Source organism: Dipodomys merriami, unplaced genomic scaffold (assembly GCF_024711535.1).
Source record: "Dipodomys merriami isolate MVZ:Mamm:240054 unplaced genomic scaffold, mDipMer1.0.p SCAF_2, whole genome shotgun sequence".
Classification (NCBI taxonomy): Eukaryota; Metazoa; Chordata; class Mammalia; order Rodentia; family Heteromyidae; genus Dipodomys; species Dipodomys merriami.
The window spans coordinates 122,674,345-122,693,477 of record NW_027203381.1 but is presented as its reverse complement, the minus strand read 5'-3'; the positions used below and the strand labels follow the sequence as shown (position 1 = coordinate 122,693,477).

The following is a 19,133-nucleotide window of genomic DNA, read 5'->3' as shown; positions in this document are numbered from 1 at the left end:
ATTTCATCAAGGCAACTTTTGTGGAAAAGGGTACAATACCATTTCTCTACCCAGAGCTGGGCAGGGCAGTTTGCTAGGTTTTCATCCCAATCCAGACTGACTCTCCTTGTCAGGGAGTCAGGCTCATATTCTAAGCATGTTTGATTACCAAGATTAGAAAGGGGGCCGTTCTTTAACACCTATCAAAGGTTTGCTGTTTTCATCCCATCTGTCTGGAACTGAGATGGACAGAGGAGGTCGATGAGGTAAGTGGAAAGCTCCCACTAACTCTCCTCTGTAAAGAGTTCCCTTTTTAACAGCAACCATCTATTATTTTAACTTCTTCAACACAGATTTCCCTCCCCACTGACTCCCTCGGCTAGCTAGTCACAAGCAGCACAGAAAGCATTAAAAATGCAAGTAATTCCAAGAAACATCAACACCAAAAAACGTAAATGCACAAGACAGAAGCACATTGGCTGGACAGAAAATATTGCTTTTCTCACACTAGGGAGCATCTTCCATACAGCATCCCTGAGGGAGGAGCAAGTGTAAATGTGGTCCCAGCCTCACAAAACCAAAATGAAGCTAGGCATGGGTGCCTCATGTCTGTTAGCCTAGCTCCTCAGGAGGAGGAGATCTGAGGATCACAGTTCAAAGCCAGCTGGGGCAGGAAAGTATTTCCAATTAACCACTAAAAAGCTGGAAGTGGAATGGTGATTCAAGTTGTAAAGTGCTAGCTTGAGCAAAAAGCTCAGGGACAGTTCTCAGTCCTTGAGTTCAAGTCCCAGGACAGCCCCCCCCCAACAAAACAAAACAAAAAAATGGAAACACCTTCCACCGTCCCCTGCCTCCTTTTTCCTAAAAGGCAATATTAGACTTAGTACTGGAGGTGGGCCTATAGTCTTAGAAAAGGCAAATGGCTCTCAGGCAGGCCTACAAGCTTCTAGAGCTCTGGACAATTGGAGTTCCTAAATAATCCTCCCATCTGTTACTTGAGGACTTGTAGGTGCCCTGCTTATTAAGAGCTGCTGGCCGCCTTCCATCCCTGCTTTTGTGCAGTTATGTCTGAAACCTCCCCACTGAGCTGATCACGGAGGGGACAGGATTCGCTGGCTGCACTGTCATCCAGATGACAGTCACAAGGGCCAGGTGAGGTTCCAGTGCTCCCAGCGCCCTCCAGCAGCAGCCACAATGGCCCAGATCCTGGGGGATCTGAACAGGTGCATGTTCAGAAAGTGGCTGAGCTTGTGGTCCACTTATGACAGGGAAAGGACTTGTGAGAGGCTGTGCGGTAGCATGTAGCATGTAGCACCATGTACACACAGAGCTTCTTGTCATCCCCCTGGGTGCACACACTCCAACTGCCCTCCAGCCTGGAGCCAGATTCCTTCAGGAACTAGATGTAGGAGTTCATTATCAGTGGAAACCTGGTCAAGGATTTGGCCAGCATAGCATGTGTGGGACAGTGGCTCCTGTTCCTCTCCATGGCTTAGCAGCAGGAGCTAAGCTACCTACACTTCCAGCTTCCAGCGGCAAGCAATCATGGCCATGTCTACCAGTACCCTGGTCCACACGCTAATGCGTGGACGCTCTCAGACTGCCTGGCACACTGCCTTGAGTTCTCATAGCCAAGTTTCAGGAGCTGTGATACAGCAGCGCCATGTCCTGAAGGAGGTCTGAGTGCAGGCTGCAGGATGTTCTGGGCACTGTAACTGGTGCCAGCACACACCCCTTGGGGCAGGCTCCCAAGCAAGGGTCTGAATATAAGGGTGCAATTTTCCATTTAAATGAAACACACAGTTGTGCCTCCTTTCTTTTATTTTTCTTTTCTTTTCTTTTTCTCCCTTCCTTCCTTCCTTCCCTCCTTCCTTCCTTCCTTCCTTTCTTCCTTCCTTCCTTCCTTCCTTCCTTCCTTCCTTCCTTCCTCCCTCCGTCCCTCCCTCCCTCCCTTCTTTCCTTCCTTCCTTCCTTTCTTTCTTTGAATTAAAGCAATAGTTGGATGTGATCGTGCACATCAACAGTCCTAGTACATGGGAGATTAAGGCAGGAAAGGCCAGCCTGACCCTAACCTTAACACCAAATCTTTACCAGAACCTTTACTCTAATCCTAACCTGAGCTCCAACCCTTAGCCTGAACCCTAACTCTAATCCCAAACCTACAATAAACTCATGCTTTAATCCATCTGTAGTATTCTGTACTGGAACTGAGCTAAACAGATACCCTAAACCTCTCCCTCAGAGCCTAACAAAATAAGCAAACAATCAATCATAAAGACTCAACAGAGCTACCAAATTCAATCTGGCATATCCAGAGCATTTCAATACATAATAGGTCACATGTTCTTTTCAAAGACGGTTAACCTGCTGAGTCATTTCCAAAACTGAAATCAACCAGTTTGTTCTCTGAACATATATTTTTAAAAGTCAAATGGAGGCCGGGCACTGGTGTCTCACACCTGTAGTCGCAGCTACTCGGGAGACTGAGACCTGAGGATCTCAAATAAAAGCCAGCTCAGACATATAAAGCTGAGAGGCTCATCTCCAGTTAACAAGCCTTGAGAGAAAAAGTCAAGTAAGAGCATGAGGCCTTGGTTCAGAACTCCATTGCAGATACAACATAAGACATCTAAGGAATTGCCTGAACTTGGAACAGAAAGAAAAGAACTAAAAAGCAGAAAAAAGAGCAGACAGTCATGTCTTACATAACTGCTGTTGGACACTCAAAAAGCAAAAGCAATATGTAATATATCTTTCTACACATCATCATAGGAACTTGACATCCCAATGTGAAAAGAACTCCCGGTATCTCACAATAACTGCACAACTGTGGTGGAGGGAAGGGGTGACACTGTGCAAAAGAAACGTGCTCATTACCTGTGTAACTGTAACCCTCTGCACATAACCTTTATAATAATTAAAAATTATGAAAGCATGTGTGATGGAAAAAGGGTGCGTTCCTGTTGTGCTTTTATGGCACACTTCCAAGAACCCTTTTTTTTGGGGGGGGCGGTCGTGAGGCCTGAACTCTGGGCCTGGGCGCTGTCCCTCAGCTCTTCAGCTCAAGGCAAGCACTCCACCACTGAGCCACCTTCCCAGCCCCCAAGAACCTTTTTTAAAGCTGCAACAAGTGGAATCAATATGAATACTTGCAGCAGAAGGCAAAACTAACAGTTCTCTATTTGATACCCTCCGTGCTATGTGTTGGTCTAAATGCTTTCCTCCAACTTCGCCAGGATAGTTCCTGAGCATCAAGGCGTGCATGGATTTGTGAGAAAGCGCCCCAATGCTCCAAGCTCCAGCTCCTTCTCAGAACCTGGAAAGAAAACCCTGTTGTTCTGCACGGGGCCTACCCACTGCCACACATCCAGAGTCAACAACAGCACAAAGGACTCTGCGCTCAGCTCCAAGCCCATGCTGGGCTTGCTCTTCTGGAATGGACATCGATTTCCAAATGAAACCAAATGGATTCATGGAATCTGATGTGGTACAAAAATAATAAAATGTGATACCCACGAAAGACTGATCTTCTATCACTATGTGCTAAATCACAGCCTCCGACTCACAGTGTCCTTAGTTGGCCCGTGAGTGTGTCCTTATGTCTCTCACTCTGAAAGATAGCCTGTCCTATTATTTGCTGTTCTTTGCATTCCTTGACTGCCTCAGGGCCAGGAATTGCCCGATAGCACTGAATTACTCTGATAAGATGGGAAAGGTAATATTAATGACTATCAACTGAGTGCATTAGGCTCTTGATGCTGTGTGTGTGTGTGTGTGTGTGTGTGTGTGTGTGTGTGTGTGTGTGTTCCTGCCACAGGACATCTGCACAGGCAGATTCATTTAATCATCCATCCTCCAGCAACCCTGAAGAACACATCACTTCTCTCTTTTCACTGAGGCTAAGAAAGGTTATCACTTGCCAAAGCCTGACCACAGAAGTAGGATCTGAGTTTGGTGCCAAGACTGCAGAGTGAGCCCACCCACAGCTGCAGGACGGACAGCAGTGTCCTGTGGGACGGGGAAGGCAGTTAATCTGCTCAGTGCCAACCCTGCTCTGCACACAGGACCTTTTGTCTCTTCTTGCTTCCTTCAGAACACAGGCTCTTTCTCCCCATGGACAGCAGCCCTGTGGCCAGCCTCGTAAGAAGCTTGGCAGCGGGTGAGAAAATACTGTTGCTGCTTTCCTTCCGAAAAACACCAGCCAGAGTGACCTCTCCCTCGTGCTCACTGATCTGATCCAGGGGAAGAAACTCCTAAGCCAGCAGAGGCTCCACACATCCAGAGAGGCCTCCCACCTGTCCCCAGAGTGGAAAACCAGTACCCTAGGAAGCAAGGTTCCTTCCTCATTGTGCAGTCCCTGATCTTCGGGAGGCCAGAAACTGCCTCAGACACCTGGGTCAGGAGAATCCCACCATTTGGTCAGAGCTCAGACAGGGGTGCCTTTGGCAATCAGGGGTAGTGTGGGCCAGACACAGCCAGCTCCATCACTGGCTCCCAATCATCCCCAACTGCCACCAACTGAAATGGCCAGTTCTCAACATGCCTCGACCATTAACCAAGCAAAGCCCTCTGCCATTAACCCCACACACAGCGAGTGCCTTTCCTCTTGTTCTTCACTTCTTGGCAAATGCCCGTGGCCAGCACAGCATGAGCAGTTTCTGGCTGGCACTTGCTCTCTGATCTATTGTTTGGGAGGACTGAGCAGAGCTTCCAAGATCAAGGATAGGCAGGAAAACCTGAATTGCCACCAACAACCCACTGAAGGCTAAGTGTAGAAAAGCTCGAGGATAAGAACTCCAAGGAGATCCACATATCTTGTACATTTTACTTCCAGGAGATAACTATTTGGAGAAAAATTGCCTTGAACCTCAGTACAGGGAGATGAAGAAGACCCATTTGGAAAGATGTCTTCTTGGAAGCAACCAGCTGGATTACACTAGAGCCTGAGCTATCTAGATGAGGAGAAATGCCAACCCCAGCTGGTCCCACCTTCCACAAGGACAAACATAAATGATGCCACCCCTTCCAGCCTGCCCAGTTTACTAGAGGGCAGAATGGATCCCAAGCCAGACTCCTCTCCTCCCTACAGCCTACACCACAGTGATATTGTGGCTTGTATGTGGGCTGACCCCAAAGCTTCAGGTGGCCAAAATGTTGTACGCTACCTTTGAGCCACACCTCCATCCCCGCTATTTACTGGTTATTTTTGGAAGATGGAGTGTCGTAGAGTTTTCTATTGGTTAGCGTCAAACTGTAATCTTCCACATCTCAACATCCACATCTCAACGTGGCTCTCTCCCCACACATGGGCATCCTGATGAAGCACCCACTATCACCTTTCAAAGGTGCTGCAGTGGGCTAAACGCAGTCACTGTCCTCCTTCAGCAGCGCCAAAACCCTGTGCAGCCCACTGGAAAGCCAGAGCTCTGCTCCTCTTCCAGAGCCCCAGGCACTTTGGATGTTGCAAGAGCTACTTCACTCCAGGGAAACCTGGGGAAGTCACTTGCACTTTTTCCTCCACATTCAGGTGCTATATCTGAAGGCCCCAAGGCCTAACTCAGTGTTTGCAGGGAGGAGGGTGTAGGTGACATGCAATGCACTAGCTGGCATTCTGCAGTATGTGGACGCAAGCACAGACCACAAAGGCCTGACGTGGTGATAGTGATGCAGCCCTGCTCCTTTCAACTCTTTGATGGCAGACTTACCCCTGAAGTGCTCAGGGACAAGGGCACAGTCCTACTCTGTATGAGAACGTGAGGATCTACATCTTCTAACTTAGCTTTTCCTGTCACTTGAAGTAAGAAAGCCCGTGAGGAACTGGCCAGTGGCCAAGCAGATTTGTCTCAGTTGTACATTCAGACACTGAAAAAATAACTATAGGGAAAATATACCAATTGGACTCACTGTGAGAAACTGGTAAAGACCTCTGTCAAGTCAGGACCATCACAAATTCCTACTCTGACTAGTAACCAGGGTGGCATTTTGGCTTCCTTCAAGTTGGTATGACTCAGGCAACATCTAATCCTCTCTGAGAGACATAGGCTCTTTCCTTCTCTTTAGTAAATGGCCACAGGTCACTTGAGAAGATGGTGGTCCAAACTCATAGCAGGAGAGCAGGTTCTCCTTCAAGGAGACTAGCTTTCCTGTCAAGCAAGATATGGTAGGCCTGAGAGCTTAGATCTGAGAGCTGGGAGAGGTCCTGATTCCACACGGCAGTGATTCAGTGGCCACCCTGACATTTTCCTTTTGTAGGAAGTATGAGGTCCAAAGAAAAATGAGGGGCTGGGAAGGTGGCTCAGTGGTAGAGCGCTTGCCTTGCATGCCTGAGGCCCTGGGTTCGATTCCTCAGCACCACATAAGCAAAAAGAAAAAAGCCAGAAGTGGCGCTGTGGCCCAAATGGTAGAGCGCTAGCCTTGAGCTGAAGAGCTGAGGGACAGCGCCCAGGCCCAGAGTTCATGCCCCACGACCGGACCCAAAAAAAATAAAAATAAAGAAAAATGACCACAGAATCCAACCACATGAGCCCTGAGGGAGCTGTGGTTGTTCCTCTTGCAGAGATTTAGCTGTTTATCCGAAGTTGAACTGCGGTTTAAATGATGGAGGTGAGATTCAGGAAGAGCAGTGATGTGAGTCTGTGGGAAATGGAGGTTGTGTGCCTTGGCACTTCTCCTTTGAGCCCTCCAGTCTGCTCCACAGAGCCTGACACGCGGGGTCCCGTAACACGGTCGGCACCCTGCGATCCAGCAGGCCTGCCTGAGCCCTGGAGCTGACAACGCCAGCGGGAACACACTGAAGGTCTCGCTGGTTTGCATGGAGTGTGAATGCTCCCACTGCCCAGCACCTATGCCCCTTTCTCATACTCAGGCAGGTTCTGAGCTGTGCAGAGCAGGCACGTGCTCAACACTTCATCAGAGACAGTGGAACAAACTTTGTTGCTTGTGCAGCGTGGAGGGTGGGTGGGGCCAGGCCTGAGACAAACCCTAGACTGGCAGCCCTGTACCCTTTCCAGGGTACACTTCTAGAGGGAGCAGCATGGACTTTCACAGCAGGCCCACTGGGTACCTGGGAGCTCCGTGTGGCCCCAGCCACGCATGCACGGCGTGCCGAGGAGCCCGGGCTGGCTCGGCCCTCAGGGACCTCAGGGACCATGGCATGGTGGATAATTGTCAGGGGGAAGGCCAGCTTGTGGACGGAACTCAGGCTGGTTTCTACATTTGCAAGCCGGGGAAAGATGCTGCTGAAGTCCAGACCTGGCTTTCCAGATGCTGGCTATGGACCCCGGAGTGACACTTCTGAAGCATGTCTAGCTCTGACAGCCTGTGATCTTTCACCCAGGGGAAGAGCGAGGACTGAGTCCTAACATCTTCATATTGAACAGTTTCCCTGAAAGCAGCCAGAACCCTGTGTCGCCCCTGCAGTGCTCAGCCCAGCAGCTCCTCCAAGCAGCCGGGAGGAGCCCAGGGGCAGACAGTACCCTGCACTGATGGCCCTAGGGGTCACATTTCCAGGAGGCAGTCAGACCAGGGGCACTGGCCAAGGTGAAGCCCATCGGCCTCCACACTGGAAACCAGCCACAGCCGCTCAGTCTCCTATGGTCAGCCTGCACTTAGACGCCTCCAGGCTTTGGTGCACATTTATTTGTTTAGTCAGTGTTTCTCTTCTCTCCTCACCCTGAGCCTTGCTTTGAAAAGAACATCAGTATTCATGTAAATGGTGCACAAAGTGGACTCCTCACTTCCTGCCTTCCTTCTGGGCTGTGAACCCTGGCTCTCCAGCAAGTCCCCTGGGAGCCCGGTCAATGCAGCCTCTGTGCAGGCTGGCCGCACAGATCCCTGCCCACAGCCCCCATTGGCCACCCTGGCCCACCGTGGACTGCAGGGGCCACACCCACCCCTGCTTTGGGAGGGATAAGTGGCTGACTCCAGCTCAGTTCTGCTACTTGGAGATACTGAAGCCAGAAACACATCCGGGCACAGAAGGCAGCCAGGGAAGGTGAGAAGGAGCCAATGACTGAGAAGGCTCAGGAAAAACTTCCTTCCATTCTGTGTGTGTGTGTGACACAGAGAGAGAGAGAGAGAGAGAGAGAGAGAGAGAGAGAGAGAGAGAGAGAGACAGACAGACAGACAGACAGACAGACAGACAGACAGACAGACAGACAGACAGACAGACAGACAGACAGGCAGGCAGGCAGGCAGGCAGGCAGGCAGGCAGACAGACAGACAGAGACAGAGAGACAGAGAGACAGAGAAGAGAGGGAGAGAGAGGGAGAGGGAGAGAGAGAGAGAGAGAGAGAGAGAGAGAGAGAGAGAGACAGACAGACAGACAGACAGACAGACGACAGACAGACAGACAGGCAGGCAGACAGACAGACAGACAGAGACAGAGAGACAGAGAGACAGAGAGACAGAGACAGAGAAAAGAGGGAGAGAGAGGGAGAGGGAGAGAGACAGACAGACAAACACACAGACAGACACACAGACACACAGAGACAGAGACAGAGACAGAGACAGAGGGAGACAGAGGGTGGTCAGGGAGGGACAGGGAACTGAAAACGACCCTTTGGGACAATAAGCAGCATTGTAAACTGTGGACAGGCATTCCACACTTTGGGCCTGACCTCACTGTTGACCCCATTATTGCTATTTATACCATGGAATACACCAACACCAAGCAGACACAGATATGTGCTACCTGTTTTCTTTTCCATAAATCAGAGACTTCAATTCTAGTGGCTTTTGACATTTTTCCAAAAGCACCATGAATACTGCATCTTCTCTTGGAAGGAATGGTTTTGGCTTCCCTCTAGAGCCTGCTTACCCCCAAATTCTTTTCTTTTCTTTTTTGTCGATCTTGGGGCTTGAACTCTGGGCCTGGGCACTGTCCTCAGCTCTTCAGCTCAAGGTGAGTGCTCTACTGCTTGAGCCACGGTGCCACTTCCAGTTTTCTAGTGGTTTATATTGGAGATGAGTCTCACAGACTTTTCTGCCTGGGCTGGCTTTGAACCGTGATCCTCGGATCTCAGCCTCCTGAGAAGCTAGGATTACAGGCGTGAGCCACCGGCCCCCGGCCACCAAATTCTTGAACAAGAACTTGCCTTCCCCCCAGGTGCTTCTCTAGGTCACTGCTATCCGGTTTCCAGCTTAAAATTCCAGTGCCCCACATCCTGCCCAGACACCACTAAGAAATTACAGGATGGTTGAAACAATAATAAATTGGTTAAAAGAAACAGGGAGTAAAAGTAAGTTTTCTTTCTTTGGCATTACCTTTCTCAAGGAGGAAGAACCCCCCTCTTTAATGGGTCTCCTACATGATACAGAATGTGTCTTTCCAAGAAGTTAAAATCCTAAAATTCTCTTACTTTCACTATAATAAGACTAAAGCAGAATACATACAGTATGAGGGATGAAGAAAACAAAGATAACTCTCTTAGAAGATAAATAATTTATAAACCACCAACTGCTCCTTAAGTGGAAGAATTTAATTGTATTCATGTTTTTTATTTTAGGGTATGAGGTTTGAACTCGGGTCCTTGAACTTACAAAGCAAGTGCTCTAACCATTGAGCAACACCTCCAGCCCCAAGTGGAAGAATTTAAAAGGGAAAAAGTTATTAGCATGTTAGATGAAACTCCTTTGTATAATTACTTAAAGAAATGTGTATATGTGTGTGTGTGTGTGTGTATATATATATATATATATAATTTAATATGAAAATACCTTAAGAGGGGTTACAATTACATGGGAAAGATAGTGAGTACATTTCTTATTAAGCATTGTAGCCTCCTCCTTTGTTTCCCCTTCCCATCCCTTCCCCTCTCCACCCCCCACCCCCATGCCCTCCTATACTTTTTTTTGTCAATCATGAGGCTTGAACTCTGGGCCTAAGAGGGGCCACCTCTGTGTTTGTATCTGCGGCATGGTGTGTCATCAGGGAAGGGGGACAGCTCTTGCTGGAATCTAGAGGAAGAGGAACAGCAGTACTTGTCTCATGTGTCCATGGAAAAGCCTGGGTCCCCTGTTGGGGTGCAGCCAGCATGACCAGCACCGGGTGTGTCTCCCCTTTGCACTACAGCCATCAAGCCTAGCTCACTTTTGTTTCTGGAGGGTCAAGTGTTTTTCCTTGTTATTGTGGCAGTTATATCTTACCTATTTTTCCAGATCATTTTTACAGCTCCTTTTGTTATTTCTATAACCCACTCAAAGAAATCTCATAAATTATTTAAAATGACTAAAATGTATATATTAAAGCAAAGGAAAATAAGCTCCCACGATTCATGTTCTTTTGTCTTTTGGAAGTGCCTGCATTGCTCTTCCTAAACTTTGGTTTATGAATAGGATATTCTCTCCCATATTGTCCAGTTGGACATAGGAGTGCTATTGATTTTTGTGCCCTGATTTGCTCCTACTCACCTTAGTGCCCACCAAGCCTCCTTCTGAGTTGGAGCTCTGCTCACCTGCTTAATCTGAGCTCCCTGAAAGCTGAGAGCAGCCATCCAGGAGGTGCAATCCATCCAAGTTCCCTCCCTGCTCTGCAGATGCATTTTTCTGAAACTTGCACTTCACTCAACCCAACCAGAGGCTAGAGACTAGTGAAACTCTTCTCCAGAGCACACAGGGACACAGGAAGCAGGAGAGACTAAGAGGAGGATGGAATGGTGACACTTCAATGTCCCCACCACCACCACCAGAAGAGTTATGGGCCCAGCCTTGCCTGAGCCGAGGTCTGCACATTAAAGGCCTCGTAGAGCAGGCAGCAGGCGTGAAAGGGTGTCTTTCCTGCTGTCCCCAGGATGTCTCAGCTGGAGAAGGTGCTTGTTGCCCTCCTTGACGTCTTCCACCAGTGCTCTGGAAGGGAAGGTGACAAGCACAAGCTGAAGAAGTCTGAACTGAAGGCCCTCATCAACAGTGAGCTCTCCCACTTCCTGGAGGTGAGTCTCCCCTTGGGAAACCCACAGCCCACCTGTGTGCCTCTCCAGTCATTGAACTACCTATGCCAGGCCAGGGCAATGGTGAGCACATGTAAGCCCAGCTGTTAGGAGTCTGATGACCATCGGGCCCCCTGGGCTCAAAACAAAGACAAACAAAATCCACCTTACACTTTCTCTTCTGAGCTGCCCTGATAGGATTCTGATCATATACAGATTTTTGGGTTGCTTCTAGACATTGATTTGAACAGCTGGGAGTAAAGGCTAAAGTGGGCCCCTGTTTCCATTTCCCTGTCACCTGTCCCTGAAAATCAAGGACTGACAGGTGATTATGACAGCAGAAAGGGATGGGAAAACATGCATGGCCTGTCAGAGCCCAAGTGGACACATGAGAAAACAAGTAGGTGGCTGGGTGCACAGGCCTGGGATGCTGAGGCAGTATTGTGAATTTGAGAGACTGGACAAACATAGTGAGTCCCCGTCTCAATAGAGGTAGGAGGAGGGGAGTGAAAGAATCAAGAGAAAGGCAGAGAGACCAACAGAGAGACAGACAGACAGAGAGAGGCCAGGCACTGGGGGCTCACACCTGTAATTGCAGCTACTCAGGAGGCTGAGATCTGAGGATTGAGGTTTGAAGGCAGCCCAGGAAGACAAATATTTAAGACTCTTTATCACCAATTAACCACGAGAAATCTGGACGTGGAGCTGTGGCTCAAATGGTAGAGCACTAGCCTTGAACACAAAAGCTTAGGGACAGTGCCCAGGCCTCGAGTTCCTGTTTCAGTGTAAGCACAAGAAAAAGGATACCTTTGGGCTTTATTCCAGATATCTAGTATTTAGAGATAAAAGATGCCACACGTTCAATAAATACTAAGCACCTGGTAATTTAATACTGTGAGCGCTGCAGGCCGACACCTGACATACCTTTTGGAAGCCAGAAGCCCCTCAAGGGGGCTCTGGGAATACAGAACACTGGGAGGAACTTTCTGCTGTTTGGGCTCCTATCAGAAAGCTGTGGCAGCCCCTGGAGACCACTCTCTGGCTGGGGCCTATCTGGACACTTGAGTCTGCTGCCCTGGTCCTCACCAACCTGGGCTCCCATACAATCCATCTACTTCCTACATCTCTCGGTGCTCTCAATCAACACTGGCTCACCTGAAGGCCAATGGGCTGGTGGAGTCCTGTGTGGACTGGACTTACTGCAGCAAGGAATTTCCTCGGTTGTAGAAGTGAATGCCCCTGCTAGGAAGCAATGGCCAGGAAACAAAGTGGGGCATACTTGTCTGACCAAAGGCCCAGCCTGGGGATGGGTCCAGGACACTGGGATGGCACTCTATCAGACGGTAATGGAAAGATGAGAGTCCACGCTACCAGGGTGGCTGGCTGGGCTCTCCTGCCCCTACCCCACTTAACTCCATGGTTAAGAAGTAAAGCTTGCTAGGGAATTCCCACACCTGAGTCTGGGACTGTTTTTCTCATTTAGGGTCACACAAAACAATCTATGTGACCAGTATGTCCCACCAATTCTGTCTTTTGATTTAATAAAAAATGTCCTAGCTGATCTCTATAAAAAAAATTACAATAAGGATGAACCTTCACTCCATTAACAACAGAAAACTCAGGAGCATCAAAAGTTCATTTTTTCTTTTGAGACATTTGCTCAGACCAACACAGACTTATCAGATCAAGCCCTTATTACATAGTGAACGCTCAATAAATAGTAGCTAATAATAGCATCTATTACTGATTTTAAAACAGAAAACATTAACATAGAGGACCCACAATTTATTACTGGTAACTCAAGGTATACCAAAGTATCACGAACACTTGCTGGCCTGGTTTTATTTTTTTATTTTTATTTTTTATTGTGAAAATACCTACAGAGGGGTTACAATTACATGGGCAAGATAATGAGTACATTTCTTATCAAGCATTGTAGCCTCCTCCTTTGTTTCCCCTTCCCATCCCTTCGCATCCCCCCCTTCCCCCCACCAAAGTTGTAAAGTTCGTTTTCCACAGAACGACTTGCACAACTCATTGTTGCAATGGGTCCTCCTGTAACCCAGTTTTAACAATTTGTTTTTTCCCTTCCCCTCCACATATACCAACATCATATATAGTGAAAGCAGGGGTTATACCATGGGAGAGGGACAGACAAAGCAACAAAGACATATCTTATAAATATGTTAGAAACAATCGCATGAAAGATCTCTTTTTTTTTTTTTTTTTTTTTGTCAGTCGTGGGCCTTGAGCTCTAGGCCTGGCAGCTGGCTGGCCTGGTTTTAGCAGTGTAATTTCAGTTTGAAAGCAAACCTAATGTGTCTGTCAGTTTTTCATTACTGTGACAAAAATATCTGAGAAATTACCTGAGGAAAGATGTATTTTGGCTCTGTTGGTTTGGGCCATGTTGAGGAGCAAATGGTGGCCCTAAGCTGCCCACCTCCCAGCATTTGGGAAGTGAAGAAAGGAAGGACTAGGGTCTCGATGTCCCCTTTGAGGACACACCTAGTAATATAACTTCTTCCCGCGAGGCCCCCACCTCCTGAAGGTCCCATCACCTTTCAGAGGCACAAGAGGCAGGGAACCAAGCCTTCAGCTTGTGAGCATTTGAGAACACTGTAAATCCAAACCCTGGCCTCTGAGGTGTATTACAAGGCCCAGCCTACGTGCACAGCAATCACCAGGGGACCTTTCATAATACTTGTCCATTACTGGGGTCTGAACCTCAGCATCTTGCATTTGCTAGGCAAGAGCTCTACCGACTGGGCAAAGCCCCAACTTTGAACCCTTTGGATTCAGAGATGCCTGAGAGTCAGTGTTCCAGAACCAGATTCTCTCCACCGTGTTTGAAACCCTGTACTATGACCACACATCACCTAGTTACCTCGCCATGTATTTGGCTCTGGTGTCAGGCAGGACTATCAGGAAAGGCCTCCAAACAGCTTTAAAAAAAGAACCCAACTTGAATGGGAGAAAGAATGTAGTAATTAGCATTTCCAAATGTCCCCAAGCATTTCAGGAAAATATTAAAATCCACTGAAACCATTATCAGAGAGAACCCCTACCTCAGAAATGAAACTCAGGAACACCAAAAGTTCATCTTTTCTTTATTTTCCCATGTGTTTTGATAATACCCTGAAGATGTTTACATACTCACTGTTCTATTCTTTTTCAGTGTCCACGGTCCCACTGGATTTATTTATTTTTGCCAGTCCTGGAGCTTGAACTCAGGACCTGGGCATTGTCCTTGAGCCTCTCTGTGCTTAAGGCTAGTGCTCTACCACTTGAGCTACAGCACCACTTCCTGCTTTTTCTGTGTATGTGGTACTGAGGAATTGAACCCAGGGTTTCATGCATGCTAGGCGAGCACTCTACCACTGAACCATCTTCCCAGCCCCAGTTCCACAGGATTTAAAGGAGCAAAGACATAGACTCCCAGAGAGTTTTGCGTGGCCAATAGTTCCCTGGTCACAGGAGAAATCTTTTCCGGTATTTTGCATTTGTTTTAGGATTATTTCTGATACAAACGGTCAGCCAAGCAATGTTGAATCACATTGTGATGGCTACATATTCCACTTAAAAATAAGTTGGACAACTTTTCTTATCACTTTTAGGAAATCAGAGAGCAGGAGGTTGTGGACAAAGTCATGGAAACACTGGATGAAGATGGAGATGGAGAATGTGACTTTCAGGAATTTATGGCCTTTATTGCTATGGTGACCACTGCCTGCCATGAGTTCTTTGAACATGAGTGAGATAAAGAACCACGCTGTTCCTGCACCAGAGATGAAGTTCATAGCAGGAACCCAAGCACAAAGGCTTTCAGGCTTATCAGACCCAAACTCTCCAGCCATATGTAGCTAGTTAGGAGGCTTGATTTGCTATGTGAAAAATTGAAACTCCCTTCCCAAAGTCTGTTTTAAATTGCTGCAACACTGTATCTGCTGTAGCAGCCATTTGTATAAGCTGACTGGTCCCAAGGACTGAGCACTGGGTCAGTCGTAAAGCATATGCTACACAGGCAGCCATAGCTCTTTGGAACACTAACCCAGAAAGGACAAACCGATCAACTACCAAAAGCAACCCTGCGAAGTAGCAGCCTAAAATCGTGAAGCTTTGCGCAGCACCTGAAAGGCTGCTCTTCCTTACATCTATTCATTAGTACAGACAGAGTCCAGCTCTCTCTGGCAAAGAGCATGGTCACATTTAAACCCTTTGCCTGGGGTGAGTTGTCATTACTGACTAAATATTTGATGCCACGAGTTCTAAATGGAAAACGGTCTTACAAACCAAATGCTGATATTTCACCTCAGAACTGACCATCACTATTTTATAGTTAGTAGAATCCTCCTTCTAGAATGATCCTCTACTGGTCCTGTGGGACATGTGTGTAGAAGGAGCCTGCTCAGAACCTAAGACCAGGCTTAGGTTCTATCTTTCCAGGTCCTTGCGCTGCAAGCAATTTTGATTGCTTTGGCATCCTCTGCTGTCTGTAAAGCAAGTGCCCATGCAGCTGAGAGGCATGTGAGTGGAGGGGACTGGATGTGCTCCTCTGTTGCTGGAGGTCAGTCCTGACCTACCTCTGCCAAGAGCAGCTGGTCACTGCTGGCCCAGAGTCCAGAGACACAGGAGGCCGATCTTGATGCTTTTGAAAACTCACATTCAAATAAATCATGTTTCAAGCAATTCAAGTGACAAATAACAAATTACAGATATTACAAGTTACTTCAAGGAAAACTCAAATTAATCCTATCAACCTTTTTCCCATTTACTTTTTTCAGTGGTGGTGGTGTTTGTTTTTAAGGAAACAGACTTGGGAAGCAACCAAGCAGGGCATCTGCATTAAATAAAAAGAACACTATACTGATTCTCCACAGCCGCTGAGTAAGAAATAAAAACTACTTGCAGAAAGGGACAAAAAGTCCCAGAGTGGGACTTCTGGGGTTCACTCCATTTTCAGACACTGCCCGAGGCCAGGGGAGAGGCAGCTGGGGCCGCAGGAGATCCTGGACGTTCAGAAGGCCTCTCCCTGTCTGGGAGCACCATGAGGCTCTACTCGGGAACCAGCCTGGCTGGGTCACATGTTCACTCTCTCATTGCTATTAGAATTCCATCACTTAGATCAGTTTGAGAAATTTCAGTCTGTGAGGGTGGGCAGGGTGTGTCAGGGCAGTGTCCACGATGCACTCCAAAAGCAGTGCAGGAACTGGGGAATGCGCATAACCTTCGAAGATAAACCCAGGGACCGACCTTCTTCATCAAGAGACCACCTCATCCATCACCACCCCAGATAGTATTCAAACAGTAAGACCTCCCTTCTTTCTCCCCCAAAGGCTCCTGACCATTCAATAATACCAGGTGCATTCAGTCCCTATCCAAGAGTCCTCAAAGTCTTCACAATTCTGAATGACGATTGGCTTTGTTCTAGTAACTCCATGTTGCTCCCACGCTCACTGACCCCTCCCCTGAGGGCCCCTCCTGGTGCTCAGGAAAAGCTCACCCTGGAGGGGACGGTGCCGCACCACAGATCCCCTCCTCTACTCTTTCTGAGGGTCAGTCGCCTCTTGACCACCCCTCCTCAGATCCAAGCTGCCAAAGGAGCCCATGTCAGACCCCCCACCTCTACCCTGCTGGCCACACCTCCGCACCTCACCATCGCCCCTCTTCTGGCGAGTGACCCCTAACTATAGGCCTTCTGTCTCTCCTTTGGCTTGGCACCATGCCAGAGGGATTCCCCTACACCTTTTAGCCAGTCTCTTCTCATCTGGGGGACATTTGAAGAGAATTTGACTGCCCCTGTGGACTCCTCCATACTCCTCAGACAGTGGGAGGTGCCCTGGGCTCCGCGCTCCGCTCCTCATATGCTAGTTACAGGATCTCTCTCTGCCATTAATATGGGCTGTTACACACTACAGCCTACTCTCAGGTGCAGCCTGGAAGTTTGGCTATCCCAACTAAACTCTTTTCTGCCTGAGCCACATGGTGGTATCCTTTCGGCAACCCTCATCTCTGGTGCTGACACCCAGGAGGGGACAGTGACGCGCCATAGGCTTCTCTTTCTGAGGGTCAGTCTGACCCCACCCCGCCGCCAAAGCCCAAACTGCCAAAGGAACCCCACATCGGACCTCCCACCTCTACCACTGCTGGCAGCGGAGCTACATCACACCGTCTGCCCTCTATGTCTGGTGAGGGACTTCTATCTACTGGCCCTCTGTCTGTCTGTCTCTTGACATGATGCCATGCCAGAGGGATCCCCTGTGCCTTTTGGTCAGTCTCTTCTTGGTTCAGGATACCTGAAGTGAGAATTTGACTCTCACTCTGAGACTTCAGGTAGACAGAAACACCTTCCATCTGCTACCTCTTCATCTTCTACAGACTTACCAGACTCCTCGTGTTTCTTATTCCAATGGGTCTCAACAATCTCTCCAGAGCTGAGACACTCACAGGACCTGACTCCCGACCTCTCACCGGGGCTCAGGGGGTCTGAATGACTCCCGACCTCTCACGGGGGCTCAGGGGGTCTGAATGACTCCCGACCTCTCACCGGGGCTCCCGGGGTCTGTCTGACTCCCGACCTCTCACCGGGGCTCCCGGGGTCTGTCTGACTCCCGACCTCTCACCGGGGCTCCCGGGGTCTGTCTGACTCCCGACCTCTCACAGGGGCTCAGGGGGTCTGAATGACTCCCGACCTCTCACCGGGGCTCAGGGGGTCTGTCTGACTCCCGACCTCTCACCGGGGCTCCCGGGGTCTGTCTGACTCCCGACCTCTCACCGGGGCTCCCGGGGTCTGTCTGACTCCCGACCTCTCACGGGGGCTCAGGGGGTCTGTCTGACTCCCGACCTCTCACCGGGGCTCCCGGGGTCTGTCTGACTCCCGACCTCTCACCGGGGCTCAGGGGGTCTGTCTGACTCCCGACCTCTCACCGGGGCTCAGGGGGTCTGTCTGACTCCCGACCTCTCACCGGGGCTCAGGGGGTCTGTCTGACTCATGACCTCTCACCGGGGCTCCTGGAGTCTGTCTGACTCCCGACCTCTCACCGGGGCTCAGGGGGTCTGAATGACTCCCGACCTCTCGTGGGGGCTCAGGGGGTCTGTCTGACTCCCGACCTCTCACCGGGGCTCAGGGGGTCTGAATGACTCCCGACCTCTCGCGGGGGCTCCTGGAGTCTGTCTGACTCCCGACCTCTCACCGGGGCTCAGGGGGTCTGAATGACTCCCGACCTCTCGCGGGGGCTCAGGGGGTCTGTCTGACTCACGACCTCTCACCGGGGCTCCCGGGGTCATATATCATATGTATTATATATGATATATATATATATGTATATATTATACACACAGCTGCTGGAAGAGCCCCGGCAACTCAGGCAGCAATACCTGCCTTTCCTAAGGCAGCACTGTAAGAGAACTCTGTTCCCACGGTGAACCCTGGGTATCGCTGGGTATCGCTGGACACATCGCCTAGGAGCCACAGGCACCCACCCCTGTCCAGTCGCCACAGCAATAGGCACCCCTGGGTCAACACTAGCTTCCAACGCAAACTGTGCTGCAGAATGGGGCTCATGTATACCAAGCCCCACTGCGGTTCCCGGTGAAGCAGACGCAGTGAGACCCACCCATCACGTCAATGGCAAACAGGCAGAGCAGCCAGATCTCACGAGGATCAGAGGAAGGCTGCAGGGCAGTGTCACTGATCCAAGTAGCTACATGGAAAGAAGGGTCTGGAACTAGTGGAGGGAGAGCCTTCCTTGTTCTGATCATCAATGCCCAGAGAGGATAATGGCCACAGTGCATCATCTCATGGGAAAAGAGCCCTGTGGCTCAACTTCACTTCTCAGCAGAGAAAACATGAACCCAGGTGGCCTTAAAACTCCTTTCTATAAAGAGAGATGCCAGAGGGAAAAACTGGGAGAGAGCAAGAGAAGGGGTGACATTGTCCAAAAAGAAATGTACTCATTACTTCACTTGTGTAGCTGCAACTCCTATGTACATCACCTTTACAATAACAATAAAAAAGAAAAAAAAATAAGAGAGAAATCGCACTTGAATAAGCCCACAGCAATCAGCCTAACTTCCAGAGCCTGCTGCTAGTGAGTGGGAAGTACCAGTCCTTCCTGGGAAACTCAGCCTCTTATGAGGAGCCTGCAGTCAACGTCTTGTGAACAGATCTTGCCAAAGTAGGCACTCTTCCGAGGGACAGGCCAGAGCCCCTGCTGCCCCGACAGGAGACAG

General features: G+C 49.2%; 1 protein-coding gene across 1 annotated transcript; it reads left to right on the top strand.

Moving 5' to 3' along the window:
* Nucleotides 1–7,913: 7,913 nt before the first annotated feature.
* On the top strand, nt 7,914–15,780 carry LOC138832619 (protein S100-B). The gene is made up of 3 exons (XM_070030904.1): nt 7,914–7,972; nt 10,769–10,907; nt 14,519–15,780. The coding sequence occupies exons 2-3, from the start codon at nt 10,770–10,772 to the stop codon at nt 14,657–14,659; spliced, it is 279 nt and encodes a 92-aa protein (XP_069887005.1). The 5' UTR covers nt 7,914–7,972; nt 10,769; the 3' UTR covers nt 14,660–15,780.
* The last annotated feature ends 3,353 nt before the right edge of the window (nt 15,781–19,133 follow it).